This window comes from Camelus ferus, chromosome 3 (assembly GCF_009834535.1).
Source record: "Camelus ferus isolate YT-003-E chromosome 3, BCGSAC_Cfer_1.0, whole genome shotgun sequence".
Lineage (NCBI taxonomy): Eukaryota > Metazoa > Chordata > Mammalia > Artiodactyla > Camelidae > Camelus > Camelus ferus.
In genome coordinates, this window is record NC_045698.1 from 24,685,799 (window position 1) to 24,711,077 (window position 25,279).

The 25,279-nt window shown below is 38.5% G+C and overlaps 1 protein-coding gene and 1 long non-coding RNA gene across 3 annotated transcripts in view; one reads left to right on the plus strand and one right to left on the minus strand.

Moving 5' to 3' along the window:
- The window catches only part of SPEF2 (sperm flagellar 2), a 156,838-nt gene that overhangs the window by 19,073 nt on the left and 112,486 nt on the right, over positions 1-25,279 (plus strand). The window contains exons 4-9 of one of the 2 annotated variants that reach the window (XM_032470906.1): positions 2,420-2,590; positions 4,542-4,682; positions 6,161-6,225; positions 9,591-9,774; positions 14,173-14,361; positions 20,175-20,362. In XM_032470906.1, the coding sequence (XP_032326797.1) occupies positions 2,420-2,590; positions 4,542-4,682; positions 6,161-6,225; positions 9,591-9,774; positions 14,173-14,361; positions 20,175-20,362 (938 nt within the window). The remainder of the gene's footprint in view (positions 1-2,419; positions 2,591-4,541; positions 4,683-6,160; positions 6,226-9,590; positions 9,775-14,172; positions 14,362-20,174; positions 20,363-25,279) is intronic. The other variant, XM_032470899.1, reaches the window with a different exon arrangement.
- On the minus strand, positions 16,411-18,693 carry LOC116660773. The gene is made up of 3 exons (XR_004316390.1): positions 18,328-18,693; positions 17,348-17,451; positions 16,411-16,615 (listed from the first exon to the last, which is right to left on the minus strand). It is a non-coding gene; the product is annotated as an uncharacterized LOC116660773 (long non-coding RNA).

Consider the following 25,279-nt stretch of genomic DNA (forward strand, 5'->3'; position numbering starts at 1 on the left):
TACATCTGCTCTGTGTAACCTACCCAGTACATGTGGACTCTCCCTGTGGACCTCCTAGGGCACAGGTAATTCTCACTCTCTGGTGTTAACCTCCTTCTGCTGATGTTGTTGGCTAACTTTCATTACTTATCTGTCATATAGCCTCACAAGATTTTTAGTTCCTCAAGTTCAAGAAGTATGCCCAGTACAAAGCCTTGAACATTGCAAATACTCATTAAATATCTTTTGGTTATTTCACACAACTTTTTAGTTGGCAGATCTCTGTAGTTCCTTGTGATAAGAGAAGGGCATTAACTTTTCCAGGCCTATGGGATAATGGGGAGCGCTGCACTGATGATATAAGCAATACTCCCCATTATCTAAGTAAGCACGAAACAGAAATGGAAATAATTAAATTTCTAAATTTAATTTATGAAGTAGCAGTGACAGTAGATATGAGGGCTACTCCTGCTTTCAGATTTGCCTATTTTTAATGGACATCCTTATGATCCTGGTAGTAGAATGAACTCAGCCCCCACGGAGAGCTAGAATTAGAGTAGGATGAAAGCCAGATAACTTAGTATTGTGTCCTGCTTCCTTCACTTGCAAGCTGTTTAACTTTGGGCCAGTCCCTGGAACGGTCTCAGTCTTAATTTTCCCTACTGTAAAAACAAGGATAATTATCTCTACCTGCCTAAGAACTAGGTTTTTTGGTATCTTCAAGAAGACAATATATAAGAAAATTCTTTGTAAAGTATAAAACAGTCAACAGTAACAGGTGCTACAAGAGCCATGGAGATGAGGCCAAATAGGAAGCCGCTGGGTTTAATGTTGGCCACGGTGATCTTCCAGAGTCAATCACTCATTCACTGAACAAAGACTTATTAGGTTCCTACTGTATGTCAGGTACTTGCATAATAAACAACACAGGAAAAACCCCACTTCTCTTAGGGCTTACATTTTGGGGAGAGAAAAATGTTTCAGGAGAGTGGTGGGATTGCAAAGGAGATGAGGAAAATGGAGCATAGACTTCTTTCGTGCAATGTGGAGGTAAAGGGGGAGAGACAGTAACAGTATCTGCAGGAGAGAAGCTCGATGGGAGTGTGAGATTATGTGTTCATTTTTCTGGACATAGAGACTGTGACAACTTTTCAGTTGAGGAAAAGAATCAGTGCAGGAGATGACTGGTGTGAGGGCCCAAGTGGAAGGAGACCCCCTGGGGAAGAGAAGTGGAGGCACGAACCAGTGGTTACGATGAAGAAGGAGATATCTTACAAAAGAAATAGAGAAGCTTTTTTCTTTGATACGGATGGGGGAAGATACAGGTGTCTATTACATAGTAAAATTAATAATGACAAAAATTGATTGACCATACACAGTGAGGTGCCAGGCCCTGTTCTAGGTGCTTTATGTGTATTTTCTCATTTGACCTTCACAACAGTCTTATGAGATAGATACTTTTATTACTCCCATTTTACAGATAACAAAACTAAGGTACAGAGAACATAAAAAACAACTTTCCCAACTTCATGAAGCTAGTAGGTAGTAAAGCTAAAACTCAAACCTAGGCAGCCTGACTTTATACACTTAACAGTAGGCTCTTTGATAACTCAGTGAGTATTTCCTGGGTTAGGGGGAAATACAAATTAAGTTGAAGGTATAGGTATGTGTCAAAGTGGAGAGGTAGGATGTTGAAGTACCTGACTTTTCCTTGCCACCGTGAAGCTGGAGGCCAGGCTATTTTTAACTGTGGAAAGAGCAGGTGGATGTGTAAGTGCATAAAGTCAGTCAGAGGTCCTTAAATGTTCTTCTGAGTAAGTGCCGTTATCTACTGAGGCAGTTTTAGAAAAGGAGGACCAAGAATGGTTTGAGCAATGATACCATAAAAAAATTTAGTGAGTCATCAGCTTTGAAGTAGGTTACTGTTGGATACTAAAGTTTTAGTTAAATTATGTTAGCCATGTTGCTCTGAGTCCAACTTTATAGTCATCACTGAGAGTTCATTTTCTTGGACTGTTGCACCCTTATTTCCAGTCACTCATTTTTTCTTCATTTATTACTAGGAAGTGGCTTAAGTAATAGGAAGAATCCAACTTCTTATATTATCTCTTATGTGTTGAAATTGGTTTTATAACTTATTTTTATGAAAATGTATTTCTAAGAATTTAAGTAGCATTCATTGAAAATGAAACTCAGGACAAAGAGTTTAATTATAAAAGTATATAGGAGACTATTTTGTAAGAAGGAATTTCAATCATGCATTTTTATTGTCCTTACATCAATTAGGGATAAGAGCAACTGGTATGGGGCTTGAATTTATTTCAACAATAGTAATTCATAGAAATTTTATTTTGGAGACAAATTTTATATATGCTTGTAACGACAATATCCTTTTAATTCTCTAATAATGGAATCTTTTTGAAATGCTTTCTTCATTTAGAGACTTAGAAACCTGATACCACGTCAAACTGATTTCAATCTGATGCGGGTTACACACAGGTTTCAAGAAAAATATAAACACATGAATGAAGATTTTGTCTGCATGCATTCTGAGAAACCTGAAAAATTTCAAAAACTCCAGGAAGAACAAAGATGTTTTAATATCGAAAAGGTTTTATAGAACAATTTTTCCAGAAATTCATTAGTGTTTGTGAGTTATGCCTGTAGTACACATTGCATAAGCATGAATCCAGCATGAGATGCTGGTTCCTGGTTCCTGATGCATGACTCCTGGCTCTGCCTCTCTCACCTTTCCCTCCCTCACTCTTCCCCCTTCTCCATCCCCACTCTCCCTGACTGTCACCTCCCCTTGTGGCTAAGAACCCGAACTGCCATTCCCAGGGGTAGCAGGACAGCTTGATCTATTTTTAAGTTGTCCGATGCTTTAGTGATGGGAGGTTGCTACAAGCGACCCCAGCGAAGGCTTGTGAGTATTGTCACTACTGGGGGAGACAGAGCAGACACTTGTTGCTCTTGTTTCCCTCTTTGGTCCCTCCTTGGTCTTCCTGTCCTGCTCCATTTCTCTCTTCCTGGCAGTGTGACGATTCTCTGCTTGCTTTCCTTTCCAGTCCCCTTAAACGTGTCTTAACATCTTCCTGGCCCTTGCTTCTTGCTTTGACTAATTCTCCGCTGCTTCCCAGATTTCTTTGGAAATCTTTAGTGATCTCCTGTGCCTTTAAGGATATGAGAGGACAATGGGGTGTGGAATCATTAAAGACTTTTAAGAGAATTTCAGATGGCTGCATATATGGAATGTGTAAACTACAGGCAAAAGAATGATAGTTCTTCTCATTCTACTGTAAATTGCTTTTTAAATTCATATATTTAGAATGATGAGAAATAAGCATATTCTGAACATAGTCAGCTCCTTGTTGGGAGGGAGGGAAAGGGGAAAGACCAACTCTGGAAGATCTTAGGATCCCATTACTTGCCTGGGAGTGGATAAAGGTTTGAGCTTCCCCTCAGCAGTGCAGGGTAAAGAGACAGGCACTCTTAAAGTTGTGTTTCAGTCCATGCCAAGAGCTGGGGCTCTAATTTTATGGACCCAGCCCATCTCACTTTAAAGTGCCACATCGAACGTAGAAAGTCTCCAAAGGAAGTTGGGGAAAAAAAGGGAACATGAGCACATGAAATATTCTGAAATAAATTATGTTAAAAATGATAGGCAAATAGGAGAAAAGGGAGAGCCTGTGTCTTCCTGGTTTTCTTAGGGGGAAAAAAAACAGATAAACATTGCAGTTAAATAAAAATGGATATTTGGGGAAGTGAAATTAAGACAATTTTTAAATTATTTATAATTTCTGACCTTTTAATGGTAAAGTGAATTTTCTTACCTTTGGATATAGAACTGATGATCTTATTAATTCTAGTCTATGCATTAGTGGTAAAGTCATGATTAGTTTCACATGTTGCCTCTTATTTTTAAAATATTTAATCTATATTTTATAATACTTTTTCTTTCAATTACACCCTCCTGCTTATATTCTTCTTAAAATAATTACTGCCTACATAGAGAAGAGATGATCCAATGATGATAACACATAATTTAGTGTTAGTTCAAGATTGGAGGTAGCCTCTGAACTCATTGTATAAGTGTAACTGGGTTTTGGGGAAGCTTGTCGTTTCTACTGGGTTCCCTGGGAGCCCTCCTAGAGACCATGTCTTAGATTGAATTTTTTCTTCAGACCATCTTCAGAGACAGAATTTTTTCTTCCCGTTATTGGGCAGGTCATGAAGGTGGAACTGGGAAAGAATTATACTCTTCTTTGTACTGGGAACGCCTTTATTATTCTTTTAGTATCACCACCCAGAATGAAAATACACACATTTGGTTGGCATAATTTGGGGATTCCAAAACTGTGTTTTAATATCATACCTTTAAAATTAAGTTATATTGACACTTGCTTCATAACATTACACAGTTAACACCTAGTACGTTGGTTAATTGCTGAATTTGGAAAATTTCAGTGGGAAATTTGTATACATGTGTACCTGTGAGTGTAGAACATCGAGTATTATTCTGATGAACTGAATAACTAAACTAATGTATATGGGTTATTCAGCAACGCTTAAGCAGAAGACGACAAAATGAAATAATGGCCAAAATCCAAGCAGCTATCATACAGATTCCTAAGCCTGCATCAAATCGTACTCTGAAAGCACCTGACACCCAAAAAATGATGAAAAAGAAAATAGAGGCAGAGGTAAGTGATAACCCTTTAATACTGTGTTATGTTTCTCTTAATAAAAGGATGATCTTTCCCTAAAACATATAGAAAGACTTCCCCAAGCTACCCACGTTCTTCTCAAATTGTCTCTGGCATTGTCCCTTCTCATTCAAAACTCCTCCACTATATGCATATCTAATCCACTTTATACTATTATTTGTTCAGAAGCAGAGAATGTAGCTTTAGGACAGGGATGGCAAACTCCTATTAAAGGACAGTACCTGCGTGGACTCCTGTGTTGTGGAGTCTGCGGCCACTAACAAACTGGGCCAGAATGGGTGCTGTTGTATTCGGTCATGATGCCCATGGGTACCACCGGGGTCAGTCCAGGTACCCATTCCATGGATGTGCCATTCCTCCTGTCTACTTTTACTTTATACCTCCTAACCATGCTGCACTATTTTTCTATGAATCCCAGAAATGTTTAAGTAGTCTGCTTGCTATCGGGATATTTAAATTTAAAATACCTACACTAGTGATATTCTGCTAGACTATACCAACTGTCAATCAAAAGGAATTGACTATATTTCACAGGGGAGCAATGCTACATTTTGATGCTAAGTCCTGCAATCTCCACTGCATCCTGCTATAACGATTGTTAATGATATTCTCTCCCTTGACTTAAGAAAAAAGATTAATAGCTACCATTTACTAATTACCTGCTACATGTCAGGCTGTGGGTTAGTCACTTCACATTATCTTCAATTTGTAAATAACTCCCAAAGTAGGATACTATTTTCCCTATTTTGTAGATAAGGAAGCTGATCTCTGAAAACTGAAATGTTTTACCCAAGTTTACGATGCTGATAAAGCAGAGATTGACAGGTCTCTCTGATTTCTAAATCCATTGTATTTTATATTAATTCACATTTTTTAATATTTAAAAAATCCTATAGTTGGATTCTAAAAAATACTACCTATAGAGGCTTTTTTCTGACCCCATTTTATAAAAGGCACTTAATTATTATTTTTCCCTAAATTGATAAAAGTTTATTAATAAGGATATGCAGTAGGCAGAGGATCAGCTAAAATTAATTTTCAGAAAGCAAATTAAGGTTGCACAAGAAATGTTTAAAACACCCAAGATGATCTTTAAAGAAATATTTATATCCCAAAAGTGCTTATTCTCATTTAAGAGAATTGCAATTAAAAATGCACATCCTGACTCTTTGATAATTTTTATTCTCATTAAATGCCCTTTCATGTACTGTCAGAGCTAGAACAGTGAAATAAATGATTCAGGTTAGGCAATTTTCACCTTCTTTTAGGTGCATTTAGCCTAGTCTAACAGTAACAAAACAGTATAGAAGAAGATTCTAGAATGCAGCTTTTCAGATCTTACCTCCTGATCAGCTTGAATTATTAGTGCATATCATTTTTTAAATCTGAATGGATATTGTAAATGAAAATGTTCGCTGCTGTTTAGAGATACTGAAAATGACTTTTCTTTAAAGGATGTTGCCAATGAAATTAAGAATTTTGAAGCATTGATAAAAAAGGATCTCCAGGCAAAAGAAAGGTGGGATGAAAATTGTTTTAATAATCACAAACCTGCATTCTGTTCTCCCTGTTCTCCTTTAATTGTGAATATTTAGAAATAGTTTACCTGAAATAGCTGTTCCAAAGATGTTTTCACTTTGTAGAATCTTCATTAAGAGAGTGTCTTAAGGAAGATAAATGAGTTAAAATTCAGATTAATTGTTCATTACCTACTTTTATAAAGATCAAGAGGGAAAGTGGCTATTGTGAGATGTGAAGTTAATTTATTTTTCTGTGCTATATTTAAAAACACTTCTAAATTCACACATTTTTTAAACATTCACTAAAATTTTTTCAAGTTACCATTAATTTAAATTTGTCACAATAAAGCCTTTATTAGCCTCTGGTTACTCTCATGTTGTAGCCTCAGCATTTAGCACTGGGGCCAGCAATAAAAAAACTGTTGAATGATTTTGTTGAGTGAATGTCACTAAGACAGACAGTTAAGTCAGTTCATTACAAAAAATGCCTGGTTAACAGGCTCCTTTTTCCTAAATACGAAGGTCTTTTCCCCTGTTGTTTCCTTTTAGGGTCATTGACTCACAGAGAATAATTGATCAGAGCCTGCTTATTTAGGAGCAACTTGAGTTTTTCTAAATTTTTAAAGGAAACTATCTAAACTCTGTTCATTTACGTTTTATAGAATAAGAAATAAATCTCTATTAAAGAAGAAAAAAAGACCCAAATGGTACACTTTGGTTCCACATTAATATTTCTGAGGGATGGAAATAGAGTCAAATGCAGAGGAATAAGAAGCTTGAAGAAGAAATGGTGAGGATGTCAGGTGTGAAAGGAAAATGAAGCAAAATAAAGGACATGCTTGAATTACCTTTCCTCCTCCCCTTCACGGAGACTCCTGATGCCCTGCTCTGACCCTGCCCGCACTTGTCAGTGCTTCCCTGATTCCTAAAATAACCACAATCCAGGCCTGCCTACCTGTGCAGCTGCTGCCTGACCCCACCACGCCCACCCTGACCTTAGCCCATCCAACCACTCCATTTCTTCCATCCTTCACTCATCTCACCAGCCACCTGCTCTGGAGTCATAAACAGGTGATGCCCACCAGAATGACCATCTTAAAATACTCAAATACCTTATTACTTTTGGTGAATGGTTTTCTCTGTAGCTCCACACCCAGCCCCTTTCCTGGGACGCCTTGATTTCCACACAATTTAGCAGCCAGAATTAACACCAAGCACAGCAGCATCTTCCAGCCCCTGCACCAGCATCCATTTTGATTGATTAAAATCCTCACAATGTCAGTGACTAAATGTTTTAAAGATCCTCCCCACACAATACAGCTGCAGACCTTCACCCTGAACCTCATTGCCTCCCCAACCCAACCTGAACCTAGGCTGGAAACCCTGAAACAAGACTGGGTGAAATTAGTTAGAAGTCTACTTCTCTCTCCTGTAATAGAAATCAGAGTATCAGCAGCCCAGGGCGTGTGTTGCCACTCCGAGGTCATCAAGGACTGAGTGTTCCCTTTAGTTCCGCTGTCCTGATGTGTGGTTTTTATCCTCAGAGTCACACTCGCAATATAAGACAACTTCTGGGGCTCTGGCCATTTGGCCCATGTTCCAGCATCAGGAAGGAGGATAGACAAGAAGTGGGTATGTCCAATCTGCAACAGCTCCTTCTAGGAGCCTTCCCAGAAGTGCCCTATAACATTTCTGCTTACATCTCAGTGGCCAGAATTCAGTCACGTGGCCATACCTAGCTGAGTAGGAGGCTGGGAACTGTAGTCTTTACCTCAGTCTTCCTGTCTTCCTGAATAAAACTGGAGCTCTTTTGAAGAAAAAGGGTGGGAAATAGCAGTGTTCATCACAGATCCTTTCTCAACAGAAGCCTCCACTTAGTCTGGCCAGAGATTCCCCAGTGGGGACCCCACGAGCTATAGACATCCTCACTTCTCAGAGCAGAAGGATGGGCCTGGGGCAGCTGGAGTCCCTGGACCAGTCACCTGTGGCTGTGAGCAGCCCCGTATGTGACTCCAAATCCCTCCCAGGGCACTGCACAAAAGGCACCTCCTCTGATGGACCCCCAGATAAAAGATGTTGGGAAGCACTAATCTAGAGCACAGCTTTAAAGAAAAAAGAAAAAAGCCATGGTACAGTGTGGCCCTTCTTAATCCCTGTTATTAATCACTACTTATTTAGTTCATTCTGAATTCTCAGCTTAGAATCAGGCACACTCTGGGCTCTTCCAGAAACTTTACTGAAGTTTTTCAGCCGGCTCCTGAAACACTTTCTCAGGGATGTCCATCTTTTTTCTTTTGTGAGAGAAAAATGATGTCTCAGTGAGAGCAATGTAAGAGTTCCCACTGCTGGTTTTCCCCTACATGTTCTATTACTATGTTTCTTTAAGACAAATAATAAATGCTGTCTGCTATTTATTTCTTTAGCTGAAACTGTTGGCTGCTGTAATTTAACATTGGGATTCATAGGTTTACCTTAAGCTCTTTCTAACAACTGCCTTTTTAATATATACAAATTTGGCCACAGTTCCTATCACTAATAATTCATACACATATAATTATTAATTCTATGGAGCCCTGACAAGCAAACAGATATAAAGAAAACATAATTATTGCCCTCAAGAAACTCACATCTTGTAAAATGAATATTTATTCAAGTAAATGTCATGTAGCTTTCATCAGACCTTAACTGGCATGACAGCAGATGGATGTGTATATAGACGGACGGACAGACTGATTGATAAATAATGGAGAAGCAGCATCTTAAGTATATTGTTGGCAGCACAAATACAGTGTTGAGAGAGCTATTAACCCATGCTCAATCCAAGGCAGACTCGTTTAAACAACACACGAAAGTTAAAATATAGTAAGAATTTTGATAAATGATCTAAAAAATTATGTCACACCATTTTCATAAATACTTAATTGTACTAAATCTTAATAAATAAATAGGGTTATACTTTTATCTTACTGAGTCTCTGGTAGCTACATAATTTCTACTCAACGACTCTGAGAGAATACAACTGAAGACTGAGCCCCTGCTGATAAAATAGCCAGAATTTCAGTGTGTGATTTTTTAAAATTGTATTACACTCATAAGGTGCTTCTTAGCATATCATTTGAAATGTAGCAGACATCAGCTACATGTCAGGACTATGAGGCATAGGTATAGAGAATAGTAAAACAGGATACTTTTCTTATGAGCTCAGAGTTCAGCTGGGAGCAGCAAACCTACAAATAATGAACTATTGTATTCATAAATTAACAGAGCACTCAAGGTGTCTCCTGATGTCTTCTTTCATAGTCACAAGTTAGTGGCATGTGACTGAGTTATTTGTTTAAATCTAAGTAAAAACCATTGTCCTTAGTGCATCCAGATCTTTAGATACAGCAGGCCAGACAACCACTGATTTGCTAAACACTTACTCGGATGACGACTACATTAAAAAAATCCAAAAGCGCCTTGAAGTAGATGCTTTTGCACGAGAACAAAGGGAAAAAAGAAGGCGGAGACTGCTAATGGACCAGTTAATAGCCCATGAAGCACAAGAGGTAAGATATTTAGTTGTTAGTTAATAGTAGTGCTGGAAATTTTACAAAATGTGGTCTTTTATATGCACGTATATTTATCTTATGTATGTATTATGTGCTACTCTGAATCACTGGGACATCTTCACAACATGGCAGCAAATACACTACATAAAACAACTCTACATAAAACATTTACTAAAGAATCTAAAGTCTGGTGATGGTGTATAACACTGTGAATTTACTTAATTGTACACTGAATTATACACTGAAAAATGGTTGAAATGGTAAATTTTATGTTATATGTGTTTTACCACAATAAAAAGTACTAACAAAATAGGAATCTAAAACTCTATGTCAACTCTCTATATATGTTATTACTTTTAGAGGTAAAAGGGAACTTTCTGTCTCAGTTTTATTGAGGTGTAATTGACAAATAAAAATTCTATATATTTAAGGTATTTAAGGTGATATTTTGATACACATATACATTGTGAAATGATTACCATAATCAAACTGATTAACATACCCATTACCTCACCAAAAAATATGTCACCATTTTTGTGTGTGTTTGGTGAAAATGGCTAAGATCTGCTTTTATAAGATCAACTTTTTTAGATTCCACATTTAAGTGAGATCATGCAATATTTGTCTTTTTATGTCTGGCTTATTTCACTTAGCATCGTGTCCTCCAGTTTCATCCATGTTGTCATAAATGACAAGATTTCCTTCTTTTTGAAGGCTGAATAATATTCCATTATATATATTATATATGTGAGATACATCTATATATATCTGTATATATATGTATATCTATTCACCCATCAATGGACACTTAGGCTGTTTACATATCATGGCTATTGTGAATAGTGCTGCAGTGATCATGGGGTACAGACATCTCTTTGAGATACTGATTTTATTTCCTCTGGAGATATACCCAGAAGTAGGATTGCTGGATCGTATGTTTAATTTTCTATGTTTAATTTTTTGAGTAAGCACTATACTGTTTTCCATATATCTATATACCACATCTTCTTTATCCAGTCATCTGTTGAAGAACATTTAGGTTGCTTCCATGTCTTGGCTATTGTAAATAGTGTTACTATGAACATTGGGATGCATATATCTTCTTGAATTAGAATTTTCATCTTTTCCAGATATGTGGCCAGGAATGAGATTGCTAGATCATATGGTAACTCTGTTTCTAGTTTTTTAAGAAACCTCCATGCTGTTTTCCATAGTGGCTGTACCAATTTACATTCCCACCAACAGTGTAGGAGGGTTCTCTTTTCTCTTTCCTTCACACCCTCTGAGATTGTTTTCTTAATTTCATTTCTGATAATTCATTGTTAGTGTGTAGGAACACAGATGATTTTAATGTGTTATTTTGTATCCTGAACTTTTCTGAATTTGTTTTTAGTTCTAACATTTCTTTGTTGGAGTCTTTAGAGTTTCTATGTGTAAGATCATGTCATCTGCAAACAGAAACAGCTTTACTTCTTCCTTTCCAATTTGGATGCCTTTACTTTCTTTTTCTTGCCAGTTCCCCTGGCTAGGACTTCCAGAACCAGTAGAGGTGGTGAGAGTGGGCATCCTTGTCTTATTCTTGATCTTAGGGGAATGGTGAAAATCTGAAAGCTTTTAGCATCATATCATTAGGTATGATGTGAACAATGGGCTTACCATATGTGATCTGTATTATGTTGAGTTATATTCCTTCTATACCTAGTTTGTTGAGAATTTTTATCATGAAAGGATACTGAATCTTTTCAAATGTTTTTTCTGTCTATTGAGATTATCAAAAAGGGAACTTTTTAATGAAAACCACATGGAAAAGTTCTTAGCACTCTCATTTTGGTCTACTGCAGTGGTCCTCAGAGTGTGTTTTGGGACCATCGGCATCAGCATCACCAGGAAACAGGAATGTAAATACCTCGGCCCTACCTCCATGTGCAGCTGACACGAGTACCACTGCTCCCCACTGGTGGAATGGGAAATTCCCATGTGCAGCATGGCCTGTTTTCCCATCCACCCTTCTCTCCTCCAAAGAGAAAATGGTATTTGTCAGGGCTAGGATTTCCTCTGCTTCCCTCAAGCATGCACTGCTTTTTGAGAGCATAGCGCAGATCTCATGTCAGCCCTAGATGCTTTGATTCCGGCTCCATTTGCACTGAATCTATCAGAAACAGCTCATAATGTCTTCTCTAGCTTCCAGGTTGTTGCCATTTCCCCCTGGAGTTTATAAACTCTTGTTTTAGTCGGGCTTGTGTTAGGAGATCCAGAGACTTGTGGTCGGGTCGCTGTCTTGCTAGTAATTCATAAAGAGGTGTAATTGTGTGAGTGAATGATGAGATTTAAGGTTAGAAAGATCACTTTGACTTTTTTTGGAAAATAGGTTCTAGAGAAGAGCTGGAGGAAAGGCGTGGTAAGGAGGGGCTGATGCTGCCACTGTAAGGTAGGGGTGGTCAGTAGGTGTAGATGGAGTAGACGATGATTTTAAAACACGAATGGGAGGCAAAATAGACTATTTCTTTGAGTATTGTATTAGAAGTGATTAGAGGAGTGAACTTAGGATGGCTCTAACACTTTAGGTTTAGGTTTGTAACATGTCTGACCTCACAGGAGTCAGAATGGCCAGCTCTCAACTCCACAACCAAACTGCCCTGCTATATAAACACAGCCAAATGTAGATATAGTCCACATTAAATATAGAATTCACTTGGAATAATACATCAAGGCTCTACTTTAAAAATATGCATAGTTGAGACTGTGCCTTTTGTATCCCAAGCCACCCAAAATGTGGTCGGCAGTTCGGGCTGGGCTCAGCTGTGTGCGCCTCTTACTGGTCTCACCTGGCCTCGCTCAGATGTCTTCGGTCAGCTGGTGGGTTGGCTGGAGCCGGCTGACTTGTGAGACTTTCATCAGTTCTAGCTGAGAAGGTGGTTCCTCTCTCTCCCTCCCTCTCTCTTTCTCACTCTGTGGTCTCTCATTTTCTAGCTGACCAGAAAATGTGGTGACAGTGGCAAGGGTTACGAGAGAATTAAGAAAGTCAGGTCCCCAAGTCTTTTGTTTTGTTTTGTTTTTGCTAGTGTCCTATTGGTCGATTCAAGTCAGAGGTCACCCCGTATCCCACACTTAAGGAGTGGAGAAATAGTTCTACCTTTAATGGGACTGTCTGCAGGATAACATTGCAGGGCTGAGGGTGAAGGAAAAAAAAAAAACTGAAGAACTTGTGGCCATTTTTACATTCTGCCTCACCTCCACTGTTGGATCTCAAAGGAAACAAATGATTAACATTAAAGCTTCTAGAATTTTATAATGAGATGAGACATATGTTTCATTGTTGTTCATGATTTTATTTTTTACCTGGTATATGTTACTAGCAGAAAAAATTTCATATTTATTTTCAGGTGAACTTCTATTTAACCTACAGTTTACTATAATTCCTAGGTTCAAGTTTTGTCATTTACCACCAGTGTGTTGTTATTTGTATCTTGATTCTGAAAATATATGTAATATTTCTCCTATAATCTGGAAATGTCACTAATGATGCCAGATTTTCTTTGTTGCGTGTTAAATGGACAACTTCAATGTTGAGATAGTCTAAGTCTTCTTAGTTCTCAGAGAATTTTAATTACCTCCTCCTTCCACATGATGTCTCTGTTTAGACAGAGTGAGAGAGCTTGAAAGGGCCTTAGAGATCCTCTTCCACCTAGACCCTTCATTTTACCTGTCAAGAAATGGGCCCTGAACATCACAGTTACTTGCCCAAGGCCACTCAGCCAGTTCATGGTGCAACTGGGGCTGCAACAGCAGGGATGCTGATCCCCAGTTTAATGCTTCTTCCACTGTTTACTTACTGGTTCCCTGTCTGTTCTCTTAAAATAGCCAAGGAGCCAAGAGAACACATCTAGTTTCTCTTTCAGGTTACTACTGCTTGGATTTTCTAAAATAAGCTTCCCCTAAGTCTCTTCTCCAATTTTCCCATTCAATAGCTTAGGTATGGAGATGTCCCTACTCAGAACTAATCAGCGCTGCCGTCTTCAGCCAGACAATGTCTGCGTTTGTTTTTACAACTAGTATTTATGTTAAGAGTGCATAGAGTGCAATTCCAAATTCTGAAAATGTACTTATAAATTGAGAATTATACCCTTCATTTATAATACCGTGATAATAATTCACTTAAAATAACTATGAGTTGCAGGACCATAAGCTTCTGGGTACCAAAATGATACAAACTTCAGTGGGAATTTTTAGTTTTATAACTTGATTTTTGCCATGTTCAAATTTAAGTCAAATGGCACAAACTGATGTAGCCAAATACCATGCCTTAACACATGGCTTATGTATAGGCTTCTTAGCCCAGTGGGAAATGTGGGCACCGCCTTGACAGATAACTGGCTCTTGCAATGGCATCTCTAGGAGGCTTACCGGGAGGAGCAACTGATCAACCGGCTGATGCGACAGTCTCAGCAGGAGCGCAGGATCGCTGTGCAGCTCATGCATGTCCGGCACGAAAAGGAAGTTTTGTGGCAAAACAGAATTTTCAGAGAAAAACAGTATGAGGAAAGACGACTCAAAGATTTCCAGGATGCTCTTGATCGAGAAGCGGTAAATAATATCTCCCTTAAAAATCTTTCTGAGATCACTTTTGATCCTTTCCACCAACTCAAGGTAAACAAAGCTGCATTTAGTTGCCAGTCATTTAAGGAGTTAATTTTTCATATGATCTCTCCATTGTCTCCCCATTTTTCTTTTTGTAAAACTACCCTGACAGCACATTTAGCATCCACGTGCTAAACTCTCCCTTGAGTCTTGACTTTACAACTATTCAGTGCTCCCCGCCAGTCCCTATGTCCACATCTCTCTGGTCATTTCAGTTGTTTGAAACCCTCCAGGAAATTCCTCAAGAAGGCCTCAATCAAACAATTTTGTATATTGGTAACAGTGTGCGCCTTTTCTACTTGTCGGTTTTGCTGTGTATAAAATCCTTAGTTCACATTTTCTCTCCTTGAATATCCTAAATATATTATTCCATTTTCTTCAAGTGTAAAGTGTTGCTGTCAAAAAGATGAATGATAATCTAATTTTCATTTTCTTGAGTCATTACTCTCTTTTTCTAGATGCATAAAGGACTTGCTTTAAAGTCCACTAAGACACCATTAGTCTTTAATGAGCAATTAATTCCTTGTTTTCTGGTAAAACAAGATTCCCCAGGCCCATATTGTACCCTTCTTTCCTCAGAACTAGAATAAGCTGTTTATCTAGAGATACTTGGGTTCATGGTATTTGAGGGTGGTTACAGAAGCCAAGATTTGGATGCCAAGTATGCTCTTGGCCACAATGATACCATCGTGTCGAGACCCTTTATAGCTCTGAAAATCAAAATATCCAATCTTTTAATTATTGAATACATTCATATTTTTCCTTATATGTATTACATTGTTCTAATAAACAAAAGAGATTTTTTTTCTCAAGTGATCATATGGATCACTTCCTATCTATTTCCTATTGGAAGAGTCTCAGATTTGTTCAATCCATTAGTCCAGATATGACTGAAGAAATACAAAACTCATGTGAGGGCCATTTCAGATAGCCTGACCTTCCTGTCACAAAATATTCATAAAACCAGGCTGCACAGAAGGGAAAACCTTACAGAAAGTAGGAAGGCAATGCTTTATTTATCAGCTTCATGGTTTCCACTGAGATATTTCATGAAAATGGGATGCAACTTAGTGAAAATTATGCAGTTGTTAGAAATATCACTTGGAAAGTACTGTACTCTCCAGAGGCAGGAAAATGATGCTTTTACCTTTGCAGACCAGACATAGCCGAAATGTCAGGGGCAGGTGGGGAGCCATTCCCATGAATTTCAGCTGCATCATCTCAAGTGCCTTCAGGAGCTGGATTTTCTGAATAATTGTTTCATCCCTCTTTTTTTGCCAAGAGTAAACTTGAATGGACTGAGTGGCATTTGCTGACATGAGAAATAACCGCCTGTTTGCTAAATATGTTTGCTTCACAAGCCCAGTTAATTAAGTGCAGAATAGCAATGCCTAGGCCTCGTACAGCTGACCTGGGCTCACTGTGGTGAGAAGCATTATCTGTCCTTTCTTGAAATGGACTTGAGCTGACTTCAGAGCATTGGGATGCTCAGACCCCTGAGAGCCTTGAGGCCAGAGTTGTGAGGCTCTTCAGCCTCCGACAAAAACCATCCCTTCCTCTTACGTGATTCCCTTTTCCTGAAGCGGGGTGTCTGCTTCCCTGGCGCCCCTCCCCTTGAGATGGCTTGAGTTCACAATCTGAATGTACCACCTCCTCCGGCAGTGGTGGCTGGTGCCAAAGTAGGAGCACCGTCAAATGAGCACCGTCATCTTTTCTTTCCAGTATCATTCGCTAAATAAACAAAATATACTTGACCACTCTCAGCATTATCCCTCTGCTGCTTCGTTTTTATGAAGAAGGGAGAGGTTTTTAAAATTGTTGTGATTCGTTCATTGTTATCCTTGTAGTTTTAAATTATTGTTTGTGCTGAGAGAAAGGGGAACATTCTAGATGTAATCTTAAATTTATTGAGATTTGTTAAGTTTGTTAGTGATCCTCACCAGCTAATAATAACTTTTCATATGATAGTTAACATCAGCTGTGCTAGCACCCGGAGCCTTTCTGCTGCTGAAACCATCCTCCTGTGTCCCTCCTACTTCTTCAGCTGCTCCTTCTCAGCCTTCTTTGTCGGCTCGTTTTTCTCAAATACCAAAGCATTTCATGTGGAGGGTCCTTAAAGCTCAGACCAAGGCCTCCTCCTTCTCTCCTGTGTGTTGTTTCCTTCCGTAGCCTCCTCATCCACAACAACAGGGTATAATCACTGCAAGAGACAGACGACGCATGCGTTTATGTCTCTGCCCTCTGAGGTGTCGGTCCACATGTTCAACCGCTGTCTTGACATCTCTGCTCAGAGATCTCAGAGACACTATGAAGTCAACATATGAAGCCAAATTTATGACCCTTATTCATCAACTGGACTTTCTCAAGTTTCTGTATCTCAACAGATGGCATCACCATTTATTTAGCTGTACAAGCCCAAAACCCCAGGGCCCACCTGAAGCCAGCTTCACCCTCACTTCTCCGTAGCCAAAACATCGCTAAGTTCTATCGATTTCATGTAGTAACTGGCTCTTCACTTTGTCCATCTTTCTCCATGTCTACACCACGACCCCAGTCTCTACTACTACTGCACTGGTCTTGTTCATCTATTTTTAGTGGATGTGAAGTCGTAACCACATTTGGGGTTACAGCTTTTAAATCAACCTAAGGTGAACTCCGACAACCCACCTCTGCCCAGAGACACACAGTGCCCAGGTCAAGACCCAGGTCATCAGAGAGACACTCGGGTCATCAGGGAGCCCAGCTTCCCCAGCCCACGCTCTGTCGGTGGCACAGGTCCAGCCTTTGTCGTCCGTCCTTCATGTGTCCCTTTTGAGGCTTTGCTGCTCCCCAGGAGCTGCCAGCAAATAAGACAGCAAAACCCCCCATCTCTTCCTCTTCTTTGCCCTCAAAATCTTCCACCTCTGTCTTTGAGTGACCAGGATCAATTCACCTTTGAATTTAGCCTTTTCATGTGAGGAAGGAGGCTCCAACAGTTTCCATTTTCCCATCCTGCAGAAATTCCCTAAAGCAGGAGACAAAGAGACATCCTTCTACCTGTCAGAAATGAAGAAGAGGGAAAGTTAGAGACAACTTCCACAGAATGCCTGCCCCGCTCCCATCTCCTCCCAACCATTCTGCAGCCAGAGGAATTCTGCTGACCCTGAGACGTGACCACTGCCCTCTTACTCAGAAACCCATCATGGCTTCCTTCGACTCAATTCCTGCTCACAACATGTTCCCCTTTGTCCCCTGGACTCTGGCCATACTGCTCTGCTCGCAGACCCCTGAACAAGTCATTCCTTCCACCTTCCACCTTCCCCCTCATCTCACATGCCTTTCCCGGGTTCATCTTCATCGTGCAGAGCTCCATGCTCAGGCCACTTCTCATCCTGGTCAGCCACCTGCTATGCCACCCCACACCCCACGGTCTCCCTGGTGACGCTGGTCTGAGTGTGTAATGATACATGTTAGTCGTGTGCCTTTCTGACTGCTTCTCCCACGGGGTGTGAGGTCCCTGAGGACCGGGACCATGTTTGCTTCTGTTCATTATTGTTTCCCCAGAGTCTAGGCCAATGTCTGGTACATTTAAAAACAGAAAGACAGAGACAGAAACAGGGAGAAGAGAGAAGAAAGAGGAAGAGCAGAGAAGGGAGGGAGAAAGAGAGAGAATGGACTTCGTGTTTTTTACTGTCAGGAGTTTTTGTCTTTTGTTTTTAGATTAAACCTGCTGGTCTCTTAAGGCAATTGGGCGTCTATTCTATGTTAATTAACACAGTTCCTGATTTCAAATTTTGGTGCCACTTACTGCCATTAACATAGGTAATCACAATAGTATTTAACATTTTGAGCACTCACTTTTGAGTCAGCACTGAGCTGTGTTCATTACTTACGTATATAATTCTCATGATGCTGTTCGTGGTGGACACTAACCTGGTCTCCAGTTTACACAGCAGGAAAACGAAACTCAGAAAGCCCAGAGTCACCCAGCGGCTTGTCGGTGTGTAGCGGGGGCACAGCGGCTCTCTCAGACCCCAGAGTCCAGGCTTCTTAGCACTGAGATTTACTGCCTCCCACAGACTTCCTTTTTCCTTTTCCTTCTTTCTTTATTTAGGGTTGCAACCCACTTTGCTGTAATGGGACCGGAAATTGTGGTGGGTTTCACACAGTGCAGGGGAGGGGAGTAGAAGTAGCAGACTAGCTAGAAAGAAGGAAGAGAGGCAGGGAGGGATGGAGGGAGGGAGCCCTGGGTGAAAGCTGCTCTGTCCCTGCTTGGGAGGTCCAGTGTTCCCACCGAGGTTCTGGCTGCACCGCATCCTAAATATTTCCGCATATGTTACCAGCCCTTGGTAGTAATCCAACCTCAACCCATTTTATCATCTCTGTCCTAAATCTTCATCTAACTGCTTCTCCTCTCTTAGGTCCCTCTGAACTCTGAACTCTTTAAACTTCACGAAGCTTGCCAGAAAGCTTTGTACTTAAACTGTGTGCCTTCTCCATGGAAATGGCCTGCAAAGCAATACATCAATAATATATTCTGGTGTAATTCCTGAACCTGCCCAATGTACAGATTTGACCTTAAGGGTCACTCAGCCTAACTCCTTTCCCAACAAAAATAAAACAAGCAAAATAAAACAACAATACAAAACCAATGAACCTTCTGTTTGGGTCAGTGGACAATAGCAGCCTGTTGTCCTGCATTTAGCCACTTGTGAATAAATAAGAAGAGGTGTTTGCTCTGACAATCTTTCTGTTTATGCCAAGTCGTTTTTCTCTCCCTGCTTACCATTGAGGAAGTAGAGGGGTAGGGAGGTTCTGATTTGGCCAAGGTCTCGCAGCTAGTCCTTGACTTCTGTATGAGCGGGGCCTGAATTGGACCACAGTGCCTCCAGACCCAAGTGTGCCTCCATTGTACAGTCATTGGGTTCAGTTATAGGAGGCAAGTCTTGTTTCTGGAGCGTGTTAGCACAGGATAGAATTTCTCAAGGAGCCAATCTAACTCTTTGAAAAGAAAAAGCAACATTTGGTCATGCTGAGTTTGACTTCTGCACTTTATGTGAAGAAAGAGTTCCCTCAACAAAATAATAGTGCCAAGAAAGCAGTAGGTGATGTCAAACTGTTTAAATATTTCATTACTTTCTGCAGAAATAGATGTCTCTATGAAGGAGTTTTATCAATTTATTAAGACTGTAACAGCAGACGGTTTTGTGGTCTAAACACATTTAACATTTGTTGGCAAAGGCGTTATATTCTCAAGCCAGTATAATCAGGGAATTTCCAGAATATTTTCCGAGTATAAATCAGTATCCAAGAAGTCTCCCACTAAAAGACAAAGGGCATTGGCTGGAACAGACTTGTCAGGTTATAAGGCTCCTGAGATGGGGACGAAGGGGCCAGCTATGCTTAGGGTCCTGCGTGCACTTGCCTGCTTCTCTGAGATCCACGACTCTTATTTGCAGCCCATGAACTCAGGACTTTTTAAACACTTAAGACACAGTTTGTCATAAATCCACCAAGTACGCTTCTCTATACTATGTTTTGTGGATAGCATAAGCTAAGGGTGGAATATTTCTAACATTGTCATCATACTCGGGATTTAATGTATTTAAGAGAAGGTGCCTTCTTGTGATTTATTTGTTCCTGATTAAAAGGAGGTTTCATTCTATTTAGAGTTTTTTTCTTTCTTTCTTTCTTTTTTTGTCTATTGAAATGATGACATTGTTTTCACTTGAATCATTGCACGATGATGGTGACTTAAAAATATGGCTTTGCTGTCTTAGGCTTTGGCAAGACAAGCCAAGATTGATTTTGAAGAACAAGCCATCAGAGAGAAGGAAATTCATGAGCAGATTGCTGTAGAAAGAGCTCAAGCTCGTTACAAAAAGCATTATTCAGTATGTGCAGAAATTTTGGATCAAATACTTGATTTGTCTACTAAAGTGGCAGACTATCGAATGTTGACAAATAAGTAAGTATTAACTATTTTTTATAACTAATACAATAGAAATATCGCAGAGAATGAGAAAAGGATAAGATTGTGAAGCAGATTCTAAGCTGATACGTAAAGAAAGAGAAGAATGTTTCGTGAAAGCAAGATTAAGAAGTGGGGTTCAGGATACCTCAATTACTGACTTAATTCACCCATTGACAAGGTGTAATTGTATGTCTTTTAACATTTAAACTTTGTGTCTAAATTCTCTATAATCTACAAAGATAGATTTATTTGAAACACTAGAAACTTCCTAGAAGACTGGAATTAAAGATTATTTTACTGATCATTAAATCCATCTTCATTGAATCTTCTTTCTAAAGGAATCAACCTATTTATAAGGAAATATTCAATAATACAAAAAATATTAAGAATATCCCAAAATAAGAACAAAGGAAAATCCAAATAAAGCAGAAAGTTAAGAACAAGGAATAAATTGAAACACAGTTATACAAATAGCAGTAGATTTGCCAGTTACTGCAACTGAATTGCAAATTTTATCTGAACTTTCTGGTGGCCAAAGCAAAAAGGGAAATGCAGTTTGTCACATGATTCCCATTTCCCATTCTAGAGCTTTACAAAATATACAATTTTTCTTGATCCTCAGTTTGAAATAATAGTTTTCTCATGTGACCTCTCTTTAGGTACAATAAGTAGCATAGTGGATCTAATGGAGAATGACCTCAGCAACAACTTTTAAGCAAATATGACATCTGGCTTCAGAGACCTGTTTCTTGTGATGTTCTTTGCTGAAAGCTGAAGGGGAATGACATCACAGTAGATCTCAGTGAAAGCAGTTCCACAAGGACAAGGATAAGGCACTCCAGTTAAATTTGTGTACCTCTAGTGTAGAGAAAAGGGAACCCATCTACACTGTTGGTGGGAATGTAGTCCGGTGCAGCTGCTATGGAATACAGTATGAAGGTTCCTTAAAAAACTAAAAATAAAGTTACCATAAGATTCAGCAATCCCACTCCTGGGCATATAACCAGAAAAAATGAAAACTCTAATTCAAAAAGATACATGCATCCCAGAGTTCATAGCAACACTATTTATAATAGCCAAGACATGGAAGCAATCTAAGTGTCCATCAACAGACTAATGGATGGAGAAGATGTGATATAAATAGACAATGGAATATTACTCGGCCATAAAAAAGAATGAAATAATTCCATTAGTAGTAACATGGATAGACCTAGAGAAAATCAGTACTACGTGAAGTAAGTCAGACAGAGAAAGATAAATATATGATATCACTTATATGTGGAATCTAAAAAATAACACAAATGAATCTATTTACAAAGCAGAAACACTCAAGTTCAGAAAACAAACTTATGGTTACCAAAGGGGAAAGGGAGGAGAAGAGGAATAAATTAGGAGTATAGAATTAACAAATATACAATACTATATATAAAATAGATAAATAACAAAGATTTACTGTATAACACAGGGAACAATATTCATTATCTTGTAATAACCTATAATGGAAAAGAATCTGACTATATATATATATATATATATATATATATATATATATATATATATATACACATACATATATATATACCTGAATCACTTTGCTGTACACCTGAAACTAACATAATATTGTAAAATAGTTCAATCCAGGAGCCAGAGGACTACAGTCCCAGGGAAGTTTCTGTGCTTTTGTGAGTTTCACCTCTAGAAACACCACTAAATTCTGAGGGTAAAAATCCCAGAAAAATCCCCTTGTATTTCCGCTAGAGGGTGGGAGAAAATAATAATTAAAAAAAATGTCCAGAGCATCCTCCATAACAATGTTGTACTCTGCAAAGGGAAGCAAACAAACAAACAAAAAACAAAACTACACCTTTACAAGAGCCTTATCTCATCTAGGAGTAAAGGACAATTACCCAGTTTCAACCCTCTCCAGCCATTCCATTTTGCCTCAGGAGGGAAAAAAGTGCTTAAAAGCAGTTGAGGGTCACAGCCCAGGGAAGGCTCACTAAAACACTGAGATTTAAATTAAGAGATTAAAATAAAAATAATTTAGAACACTTTGCCTCCCTGCATTTTACTACCACACTAACAGGGCTCTTGTGTAATAATAGGGTATTTCAGATGAAAGAATCAGACATGCAGTTTCTTTGTCAAGAGGACTTCTTAAGAAACTAATGTAACAGGGGAGACATAATAGCAGAGACAAAGAAAAATAAGAGGAATTCACTATAGCTGCAGAAAACATTAAATGCAGACCAACTCTAGTCCAGATTAACAGAAAAATCTTATACTAAAGGTCTATTTATCTCAGTATAACAATATGTCAAACTTTCAACAGCAACAAAAAATTACAAAGACATAAAAAATGTCAAGAAAAACAGTCTGATGTGACAAACTAAGTTTCAGAGCAAGACTCAGATATGACCCAGATTTTGGACTTCTCTGATGAAGAATTTAAAATAACTATGACTAAATGTTAAGGGCTCTAATGGAAAAAAAAATAGGCAACATGTGAGAACAGAATTACATAAATAATGTAAGCAGAGAGCTAGAAAGTGTGAGAGATAAAGAAATGCTAGAAATTGAAAAAAAGAATTGTAATAGAAATGAAAAATATCCTTGATTCAACATGAGACTGCAGATGACAGAATTAGTGAACTTGAGTGAACTTGAAGATAGGTCAATAGAAACTTCTAAAACTGAAATTCGAAGAAGAAAAGAGGCAAAAACACAGAACAAAATGTCTAAGATCTGTGGAATAATTTGCAAGGTGTAACATGTAAGTAATTGGAATATCAAGAGGAAAGAGAATTCCAAAGAAGAAATATTTGAAGCAGTGATGGTTAAGTATATTCCAAATTAATGATAGACTCCATAGTACAGATCCAGAAACCTCAAACAATATAAATAAAAATATCAAAAAATCTACACCTTAGCATATCATTCAAATGAAAAGTTGAATCTACATAGAGTGTCAGAGAAGAAATAAATGAAATCTATTAAAATAAAACTAAGCAGATTATTTCTTCCTACATTTTGAGTTTGTGTCTTACAGTGAATTTGTATCAATGTTTTCACTTTTTGTCAAAAAGTTGTTCATATTAATCCTTACTATTTCTAAAGTCTGTTGAATCAGTAGTGATGTTTCCTCATTCATTATTAACATTGGTAATTTGTGTCTTTATCTTTCTTGGTCAATTTGGCTATAGTTTTATCAATTAAAAATCATTTTATAAAAGAAATACTTCAACTGAAAAAAATTGTGAACTTCTAATGTTACCCAGATTGAGATCTTCTTGAGAACCCATAGTGACAAGAATGAAAGCCAGGTGATCTTCAGGGTCAGATAGAAAAGAGGAAAGCATTCCATCACCCCTGGACTTGATAGGAGCTTTCTCCACAGATCTCACCCCTACAACCATGCTGGAGACCCTGTGGGGAGCCAGAATTGCCACCTCCCCCAGCAGTAACAAAGATGTCCTCCCCTCTGGGGGCAAGGAAGACCACGTGGGGACTTCTTCCATACCTGTCAGTAACGTGGTGGCCCCTTCTCTTTCCCTTTCCCAAGTGATGTCAGAAAAACCAGCTAAAACAGAAGGTTTATTTAAGATCCAGAGTCTTGCAACATAATTTGAAAATGTGCAGATTTCCAAAAAAAAAAAAAAAATCACTCATCATTATAAGAACCCGGAAGAGCTCAAACTGAATGTAAAAACTAAATGCATAAAATTAAAGTCCCAGAGATATTGATAGAAATTTTTAAGGAGGTTTTTACTTTGGAATTTTAAGTGTCTACAAAGGCAATATATACATGCCTATATTTGGGTTGAATTCTGTCCCCCACCCAAAAGATATGTTAAAGTTCTAACCCTCATCCCTTACAGTATAACCTTATTTGGAAATAGTCATTACAGATAAGATTAGTTAAGATAAGGTCATTCGAGGGTGGGACCTTAATTAAACATAACTAGTGTCCTTATAAGAAATAGAGAAGAGACACACAGGGAGAACCCCTTGTGACAGCAAAGGCAGAAGGTCACGCAGCTTCCGAAGGATGCCAGTGATCCCAGTGACACCTGCCTCAAAGAGCCTGATTCCTCAAACCCCAGTTCTGTGAATGCTTTTGTTGGGAGATGTTGGGCAGATAGTCCCAGTAGCACTGGGTGGGGGCCAGCATGAAAGTAACCTGATGGAAACCAGCTGTCCTAGAGGCAACTTAGACCTTTCTTTTCACCCATAGAAGTATTATTTCTATGTCAAATAGGTGACTTAACAATCAACTTACAGAGCACAACTAATCAGCAAGTTGACAACTTTCTATGTGTATTTCATTTGATTATTGTAACATTTCACGGAGGCCTATACTAGTCTGTCTTTTACTACCCTATAAGTCCTGCTTCATGAAAATTAATATAGAGAATATATTGGTTATAGGAAGCCATTTTTACTTTAATGAAAAAATATATAAAATTTTAAAGTTTCAGAGGTGTTGGTATCATAAACTTTTAAGGGACCTTTTACTTTAAAATTTTAAGTGTCTCTTGCAACTGAATACAATAATTACACATATGTGTTAAGATCTTGTTAGTCTACACTACGAACAGGCAAGATCAACTCATATTATTCTCTTTGTGTATTTCTCTAAACAATATATTATCAGTATATTTGTTTTCTAAAGCACAGGGATATTTTTGGCATCAGCCTACTTACATGAACTGACTTTTGTTAAGATTGCTTCTTAACAAAATCATTGATATTCAGATTATAGGATATTAATTCAGTAATTGCAACGTTAAATTTTGGATAATATGTAAGTTGTTAATCATTTATTTCACCATAAGAGCCAATGCCATTTCAATAATTCCAATGTTATAATTTTTCTATGCCTGAACATATTAATTTCTAAACTTCCATATC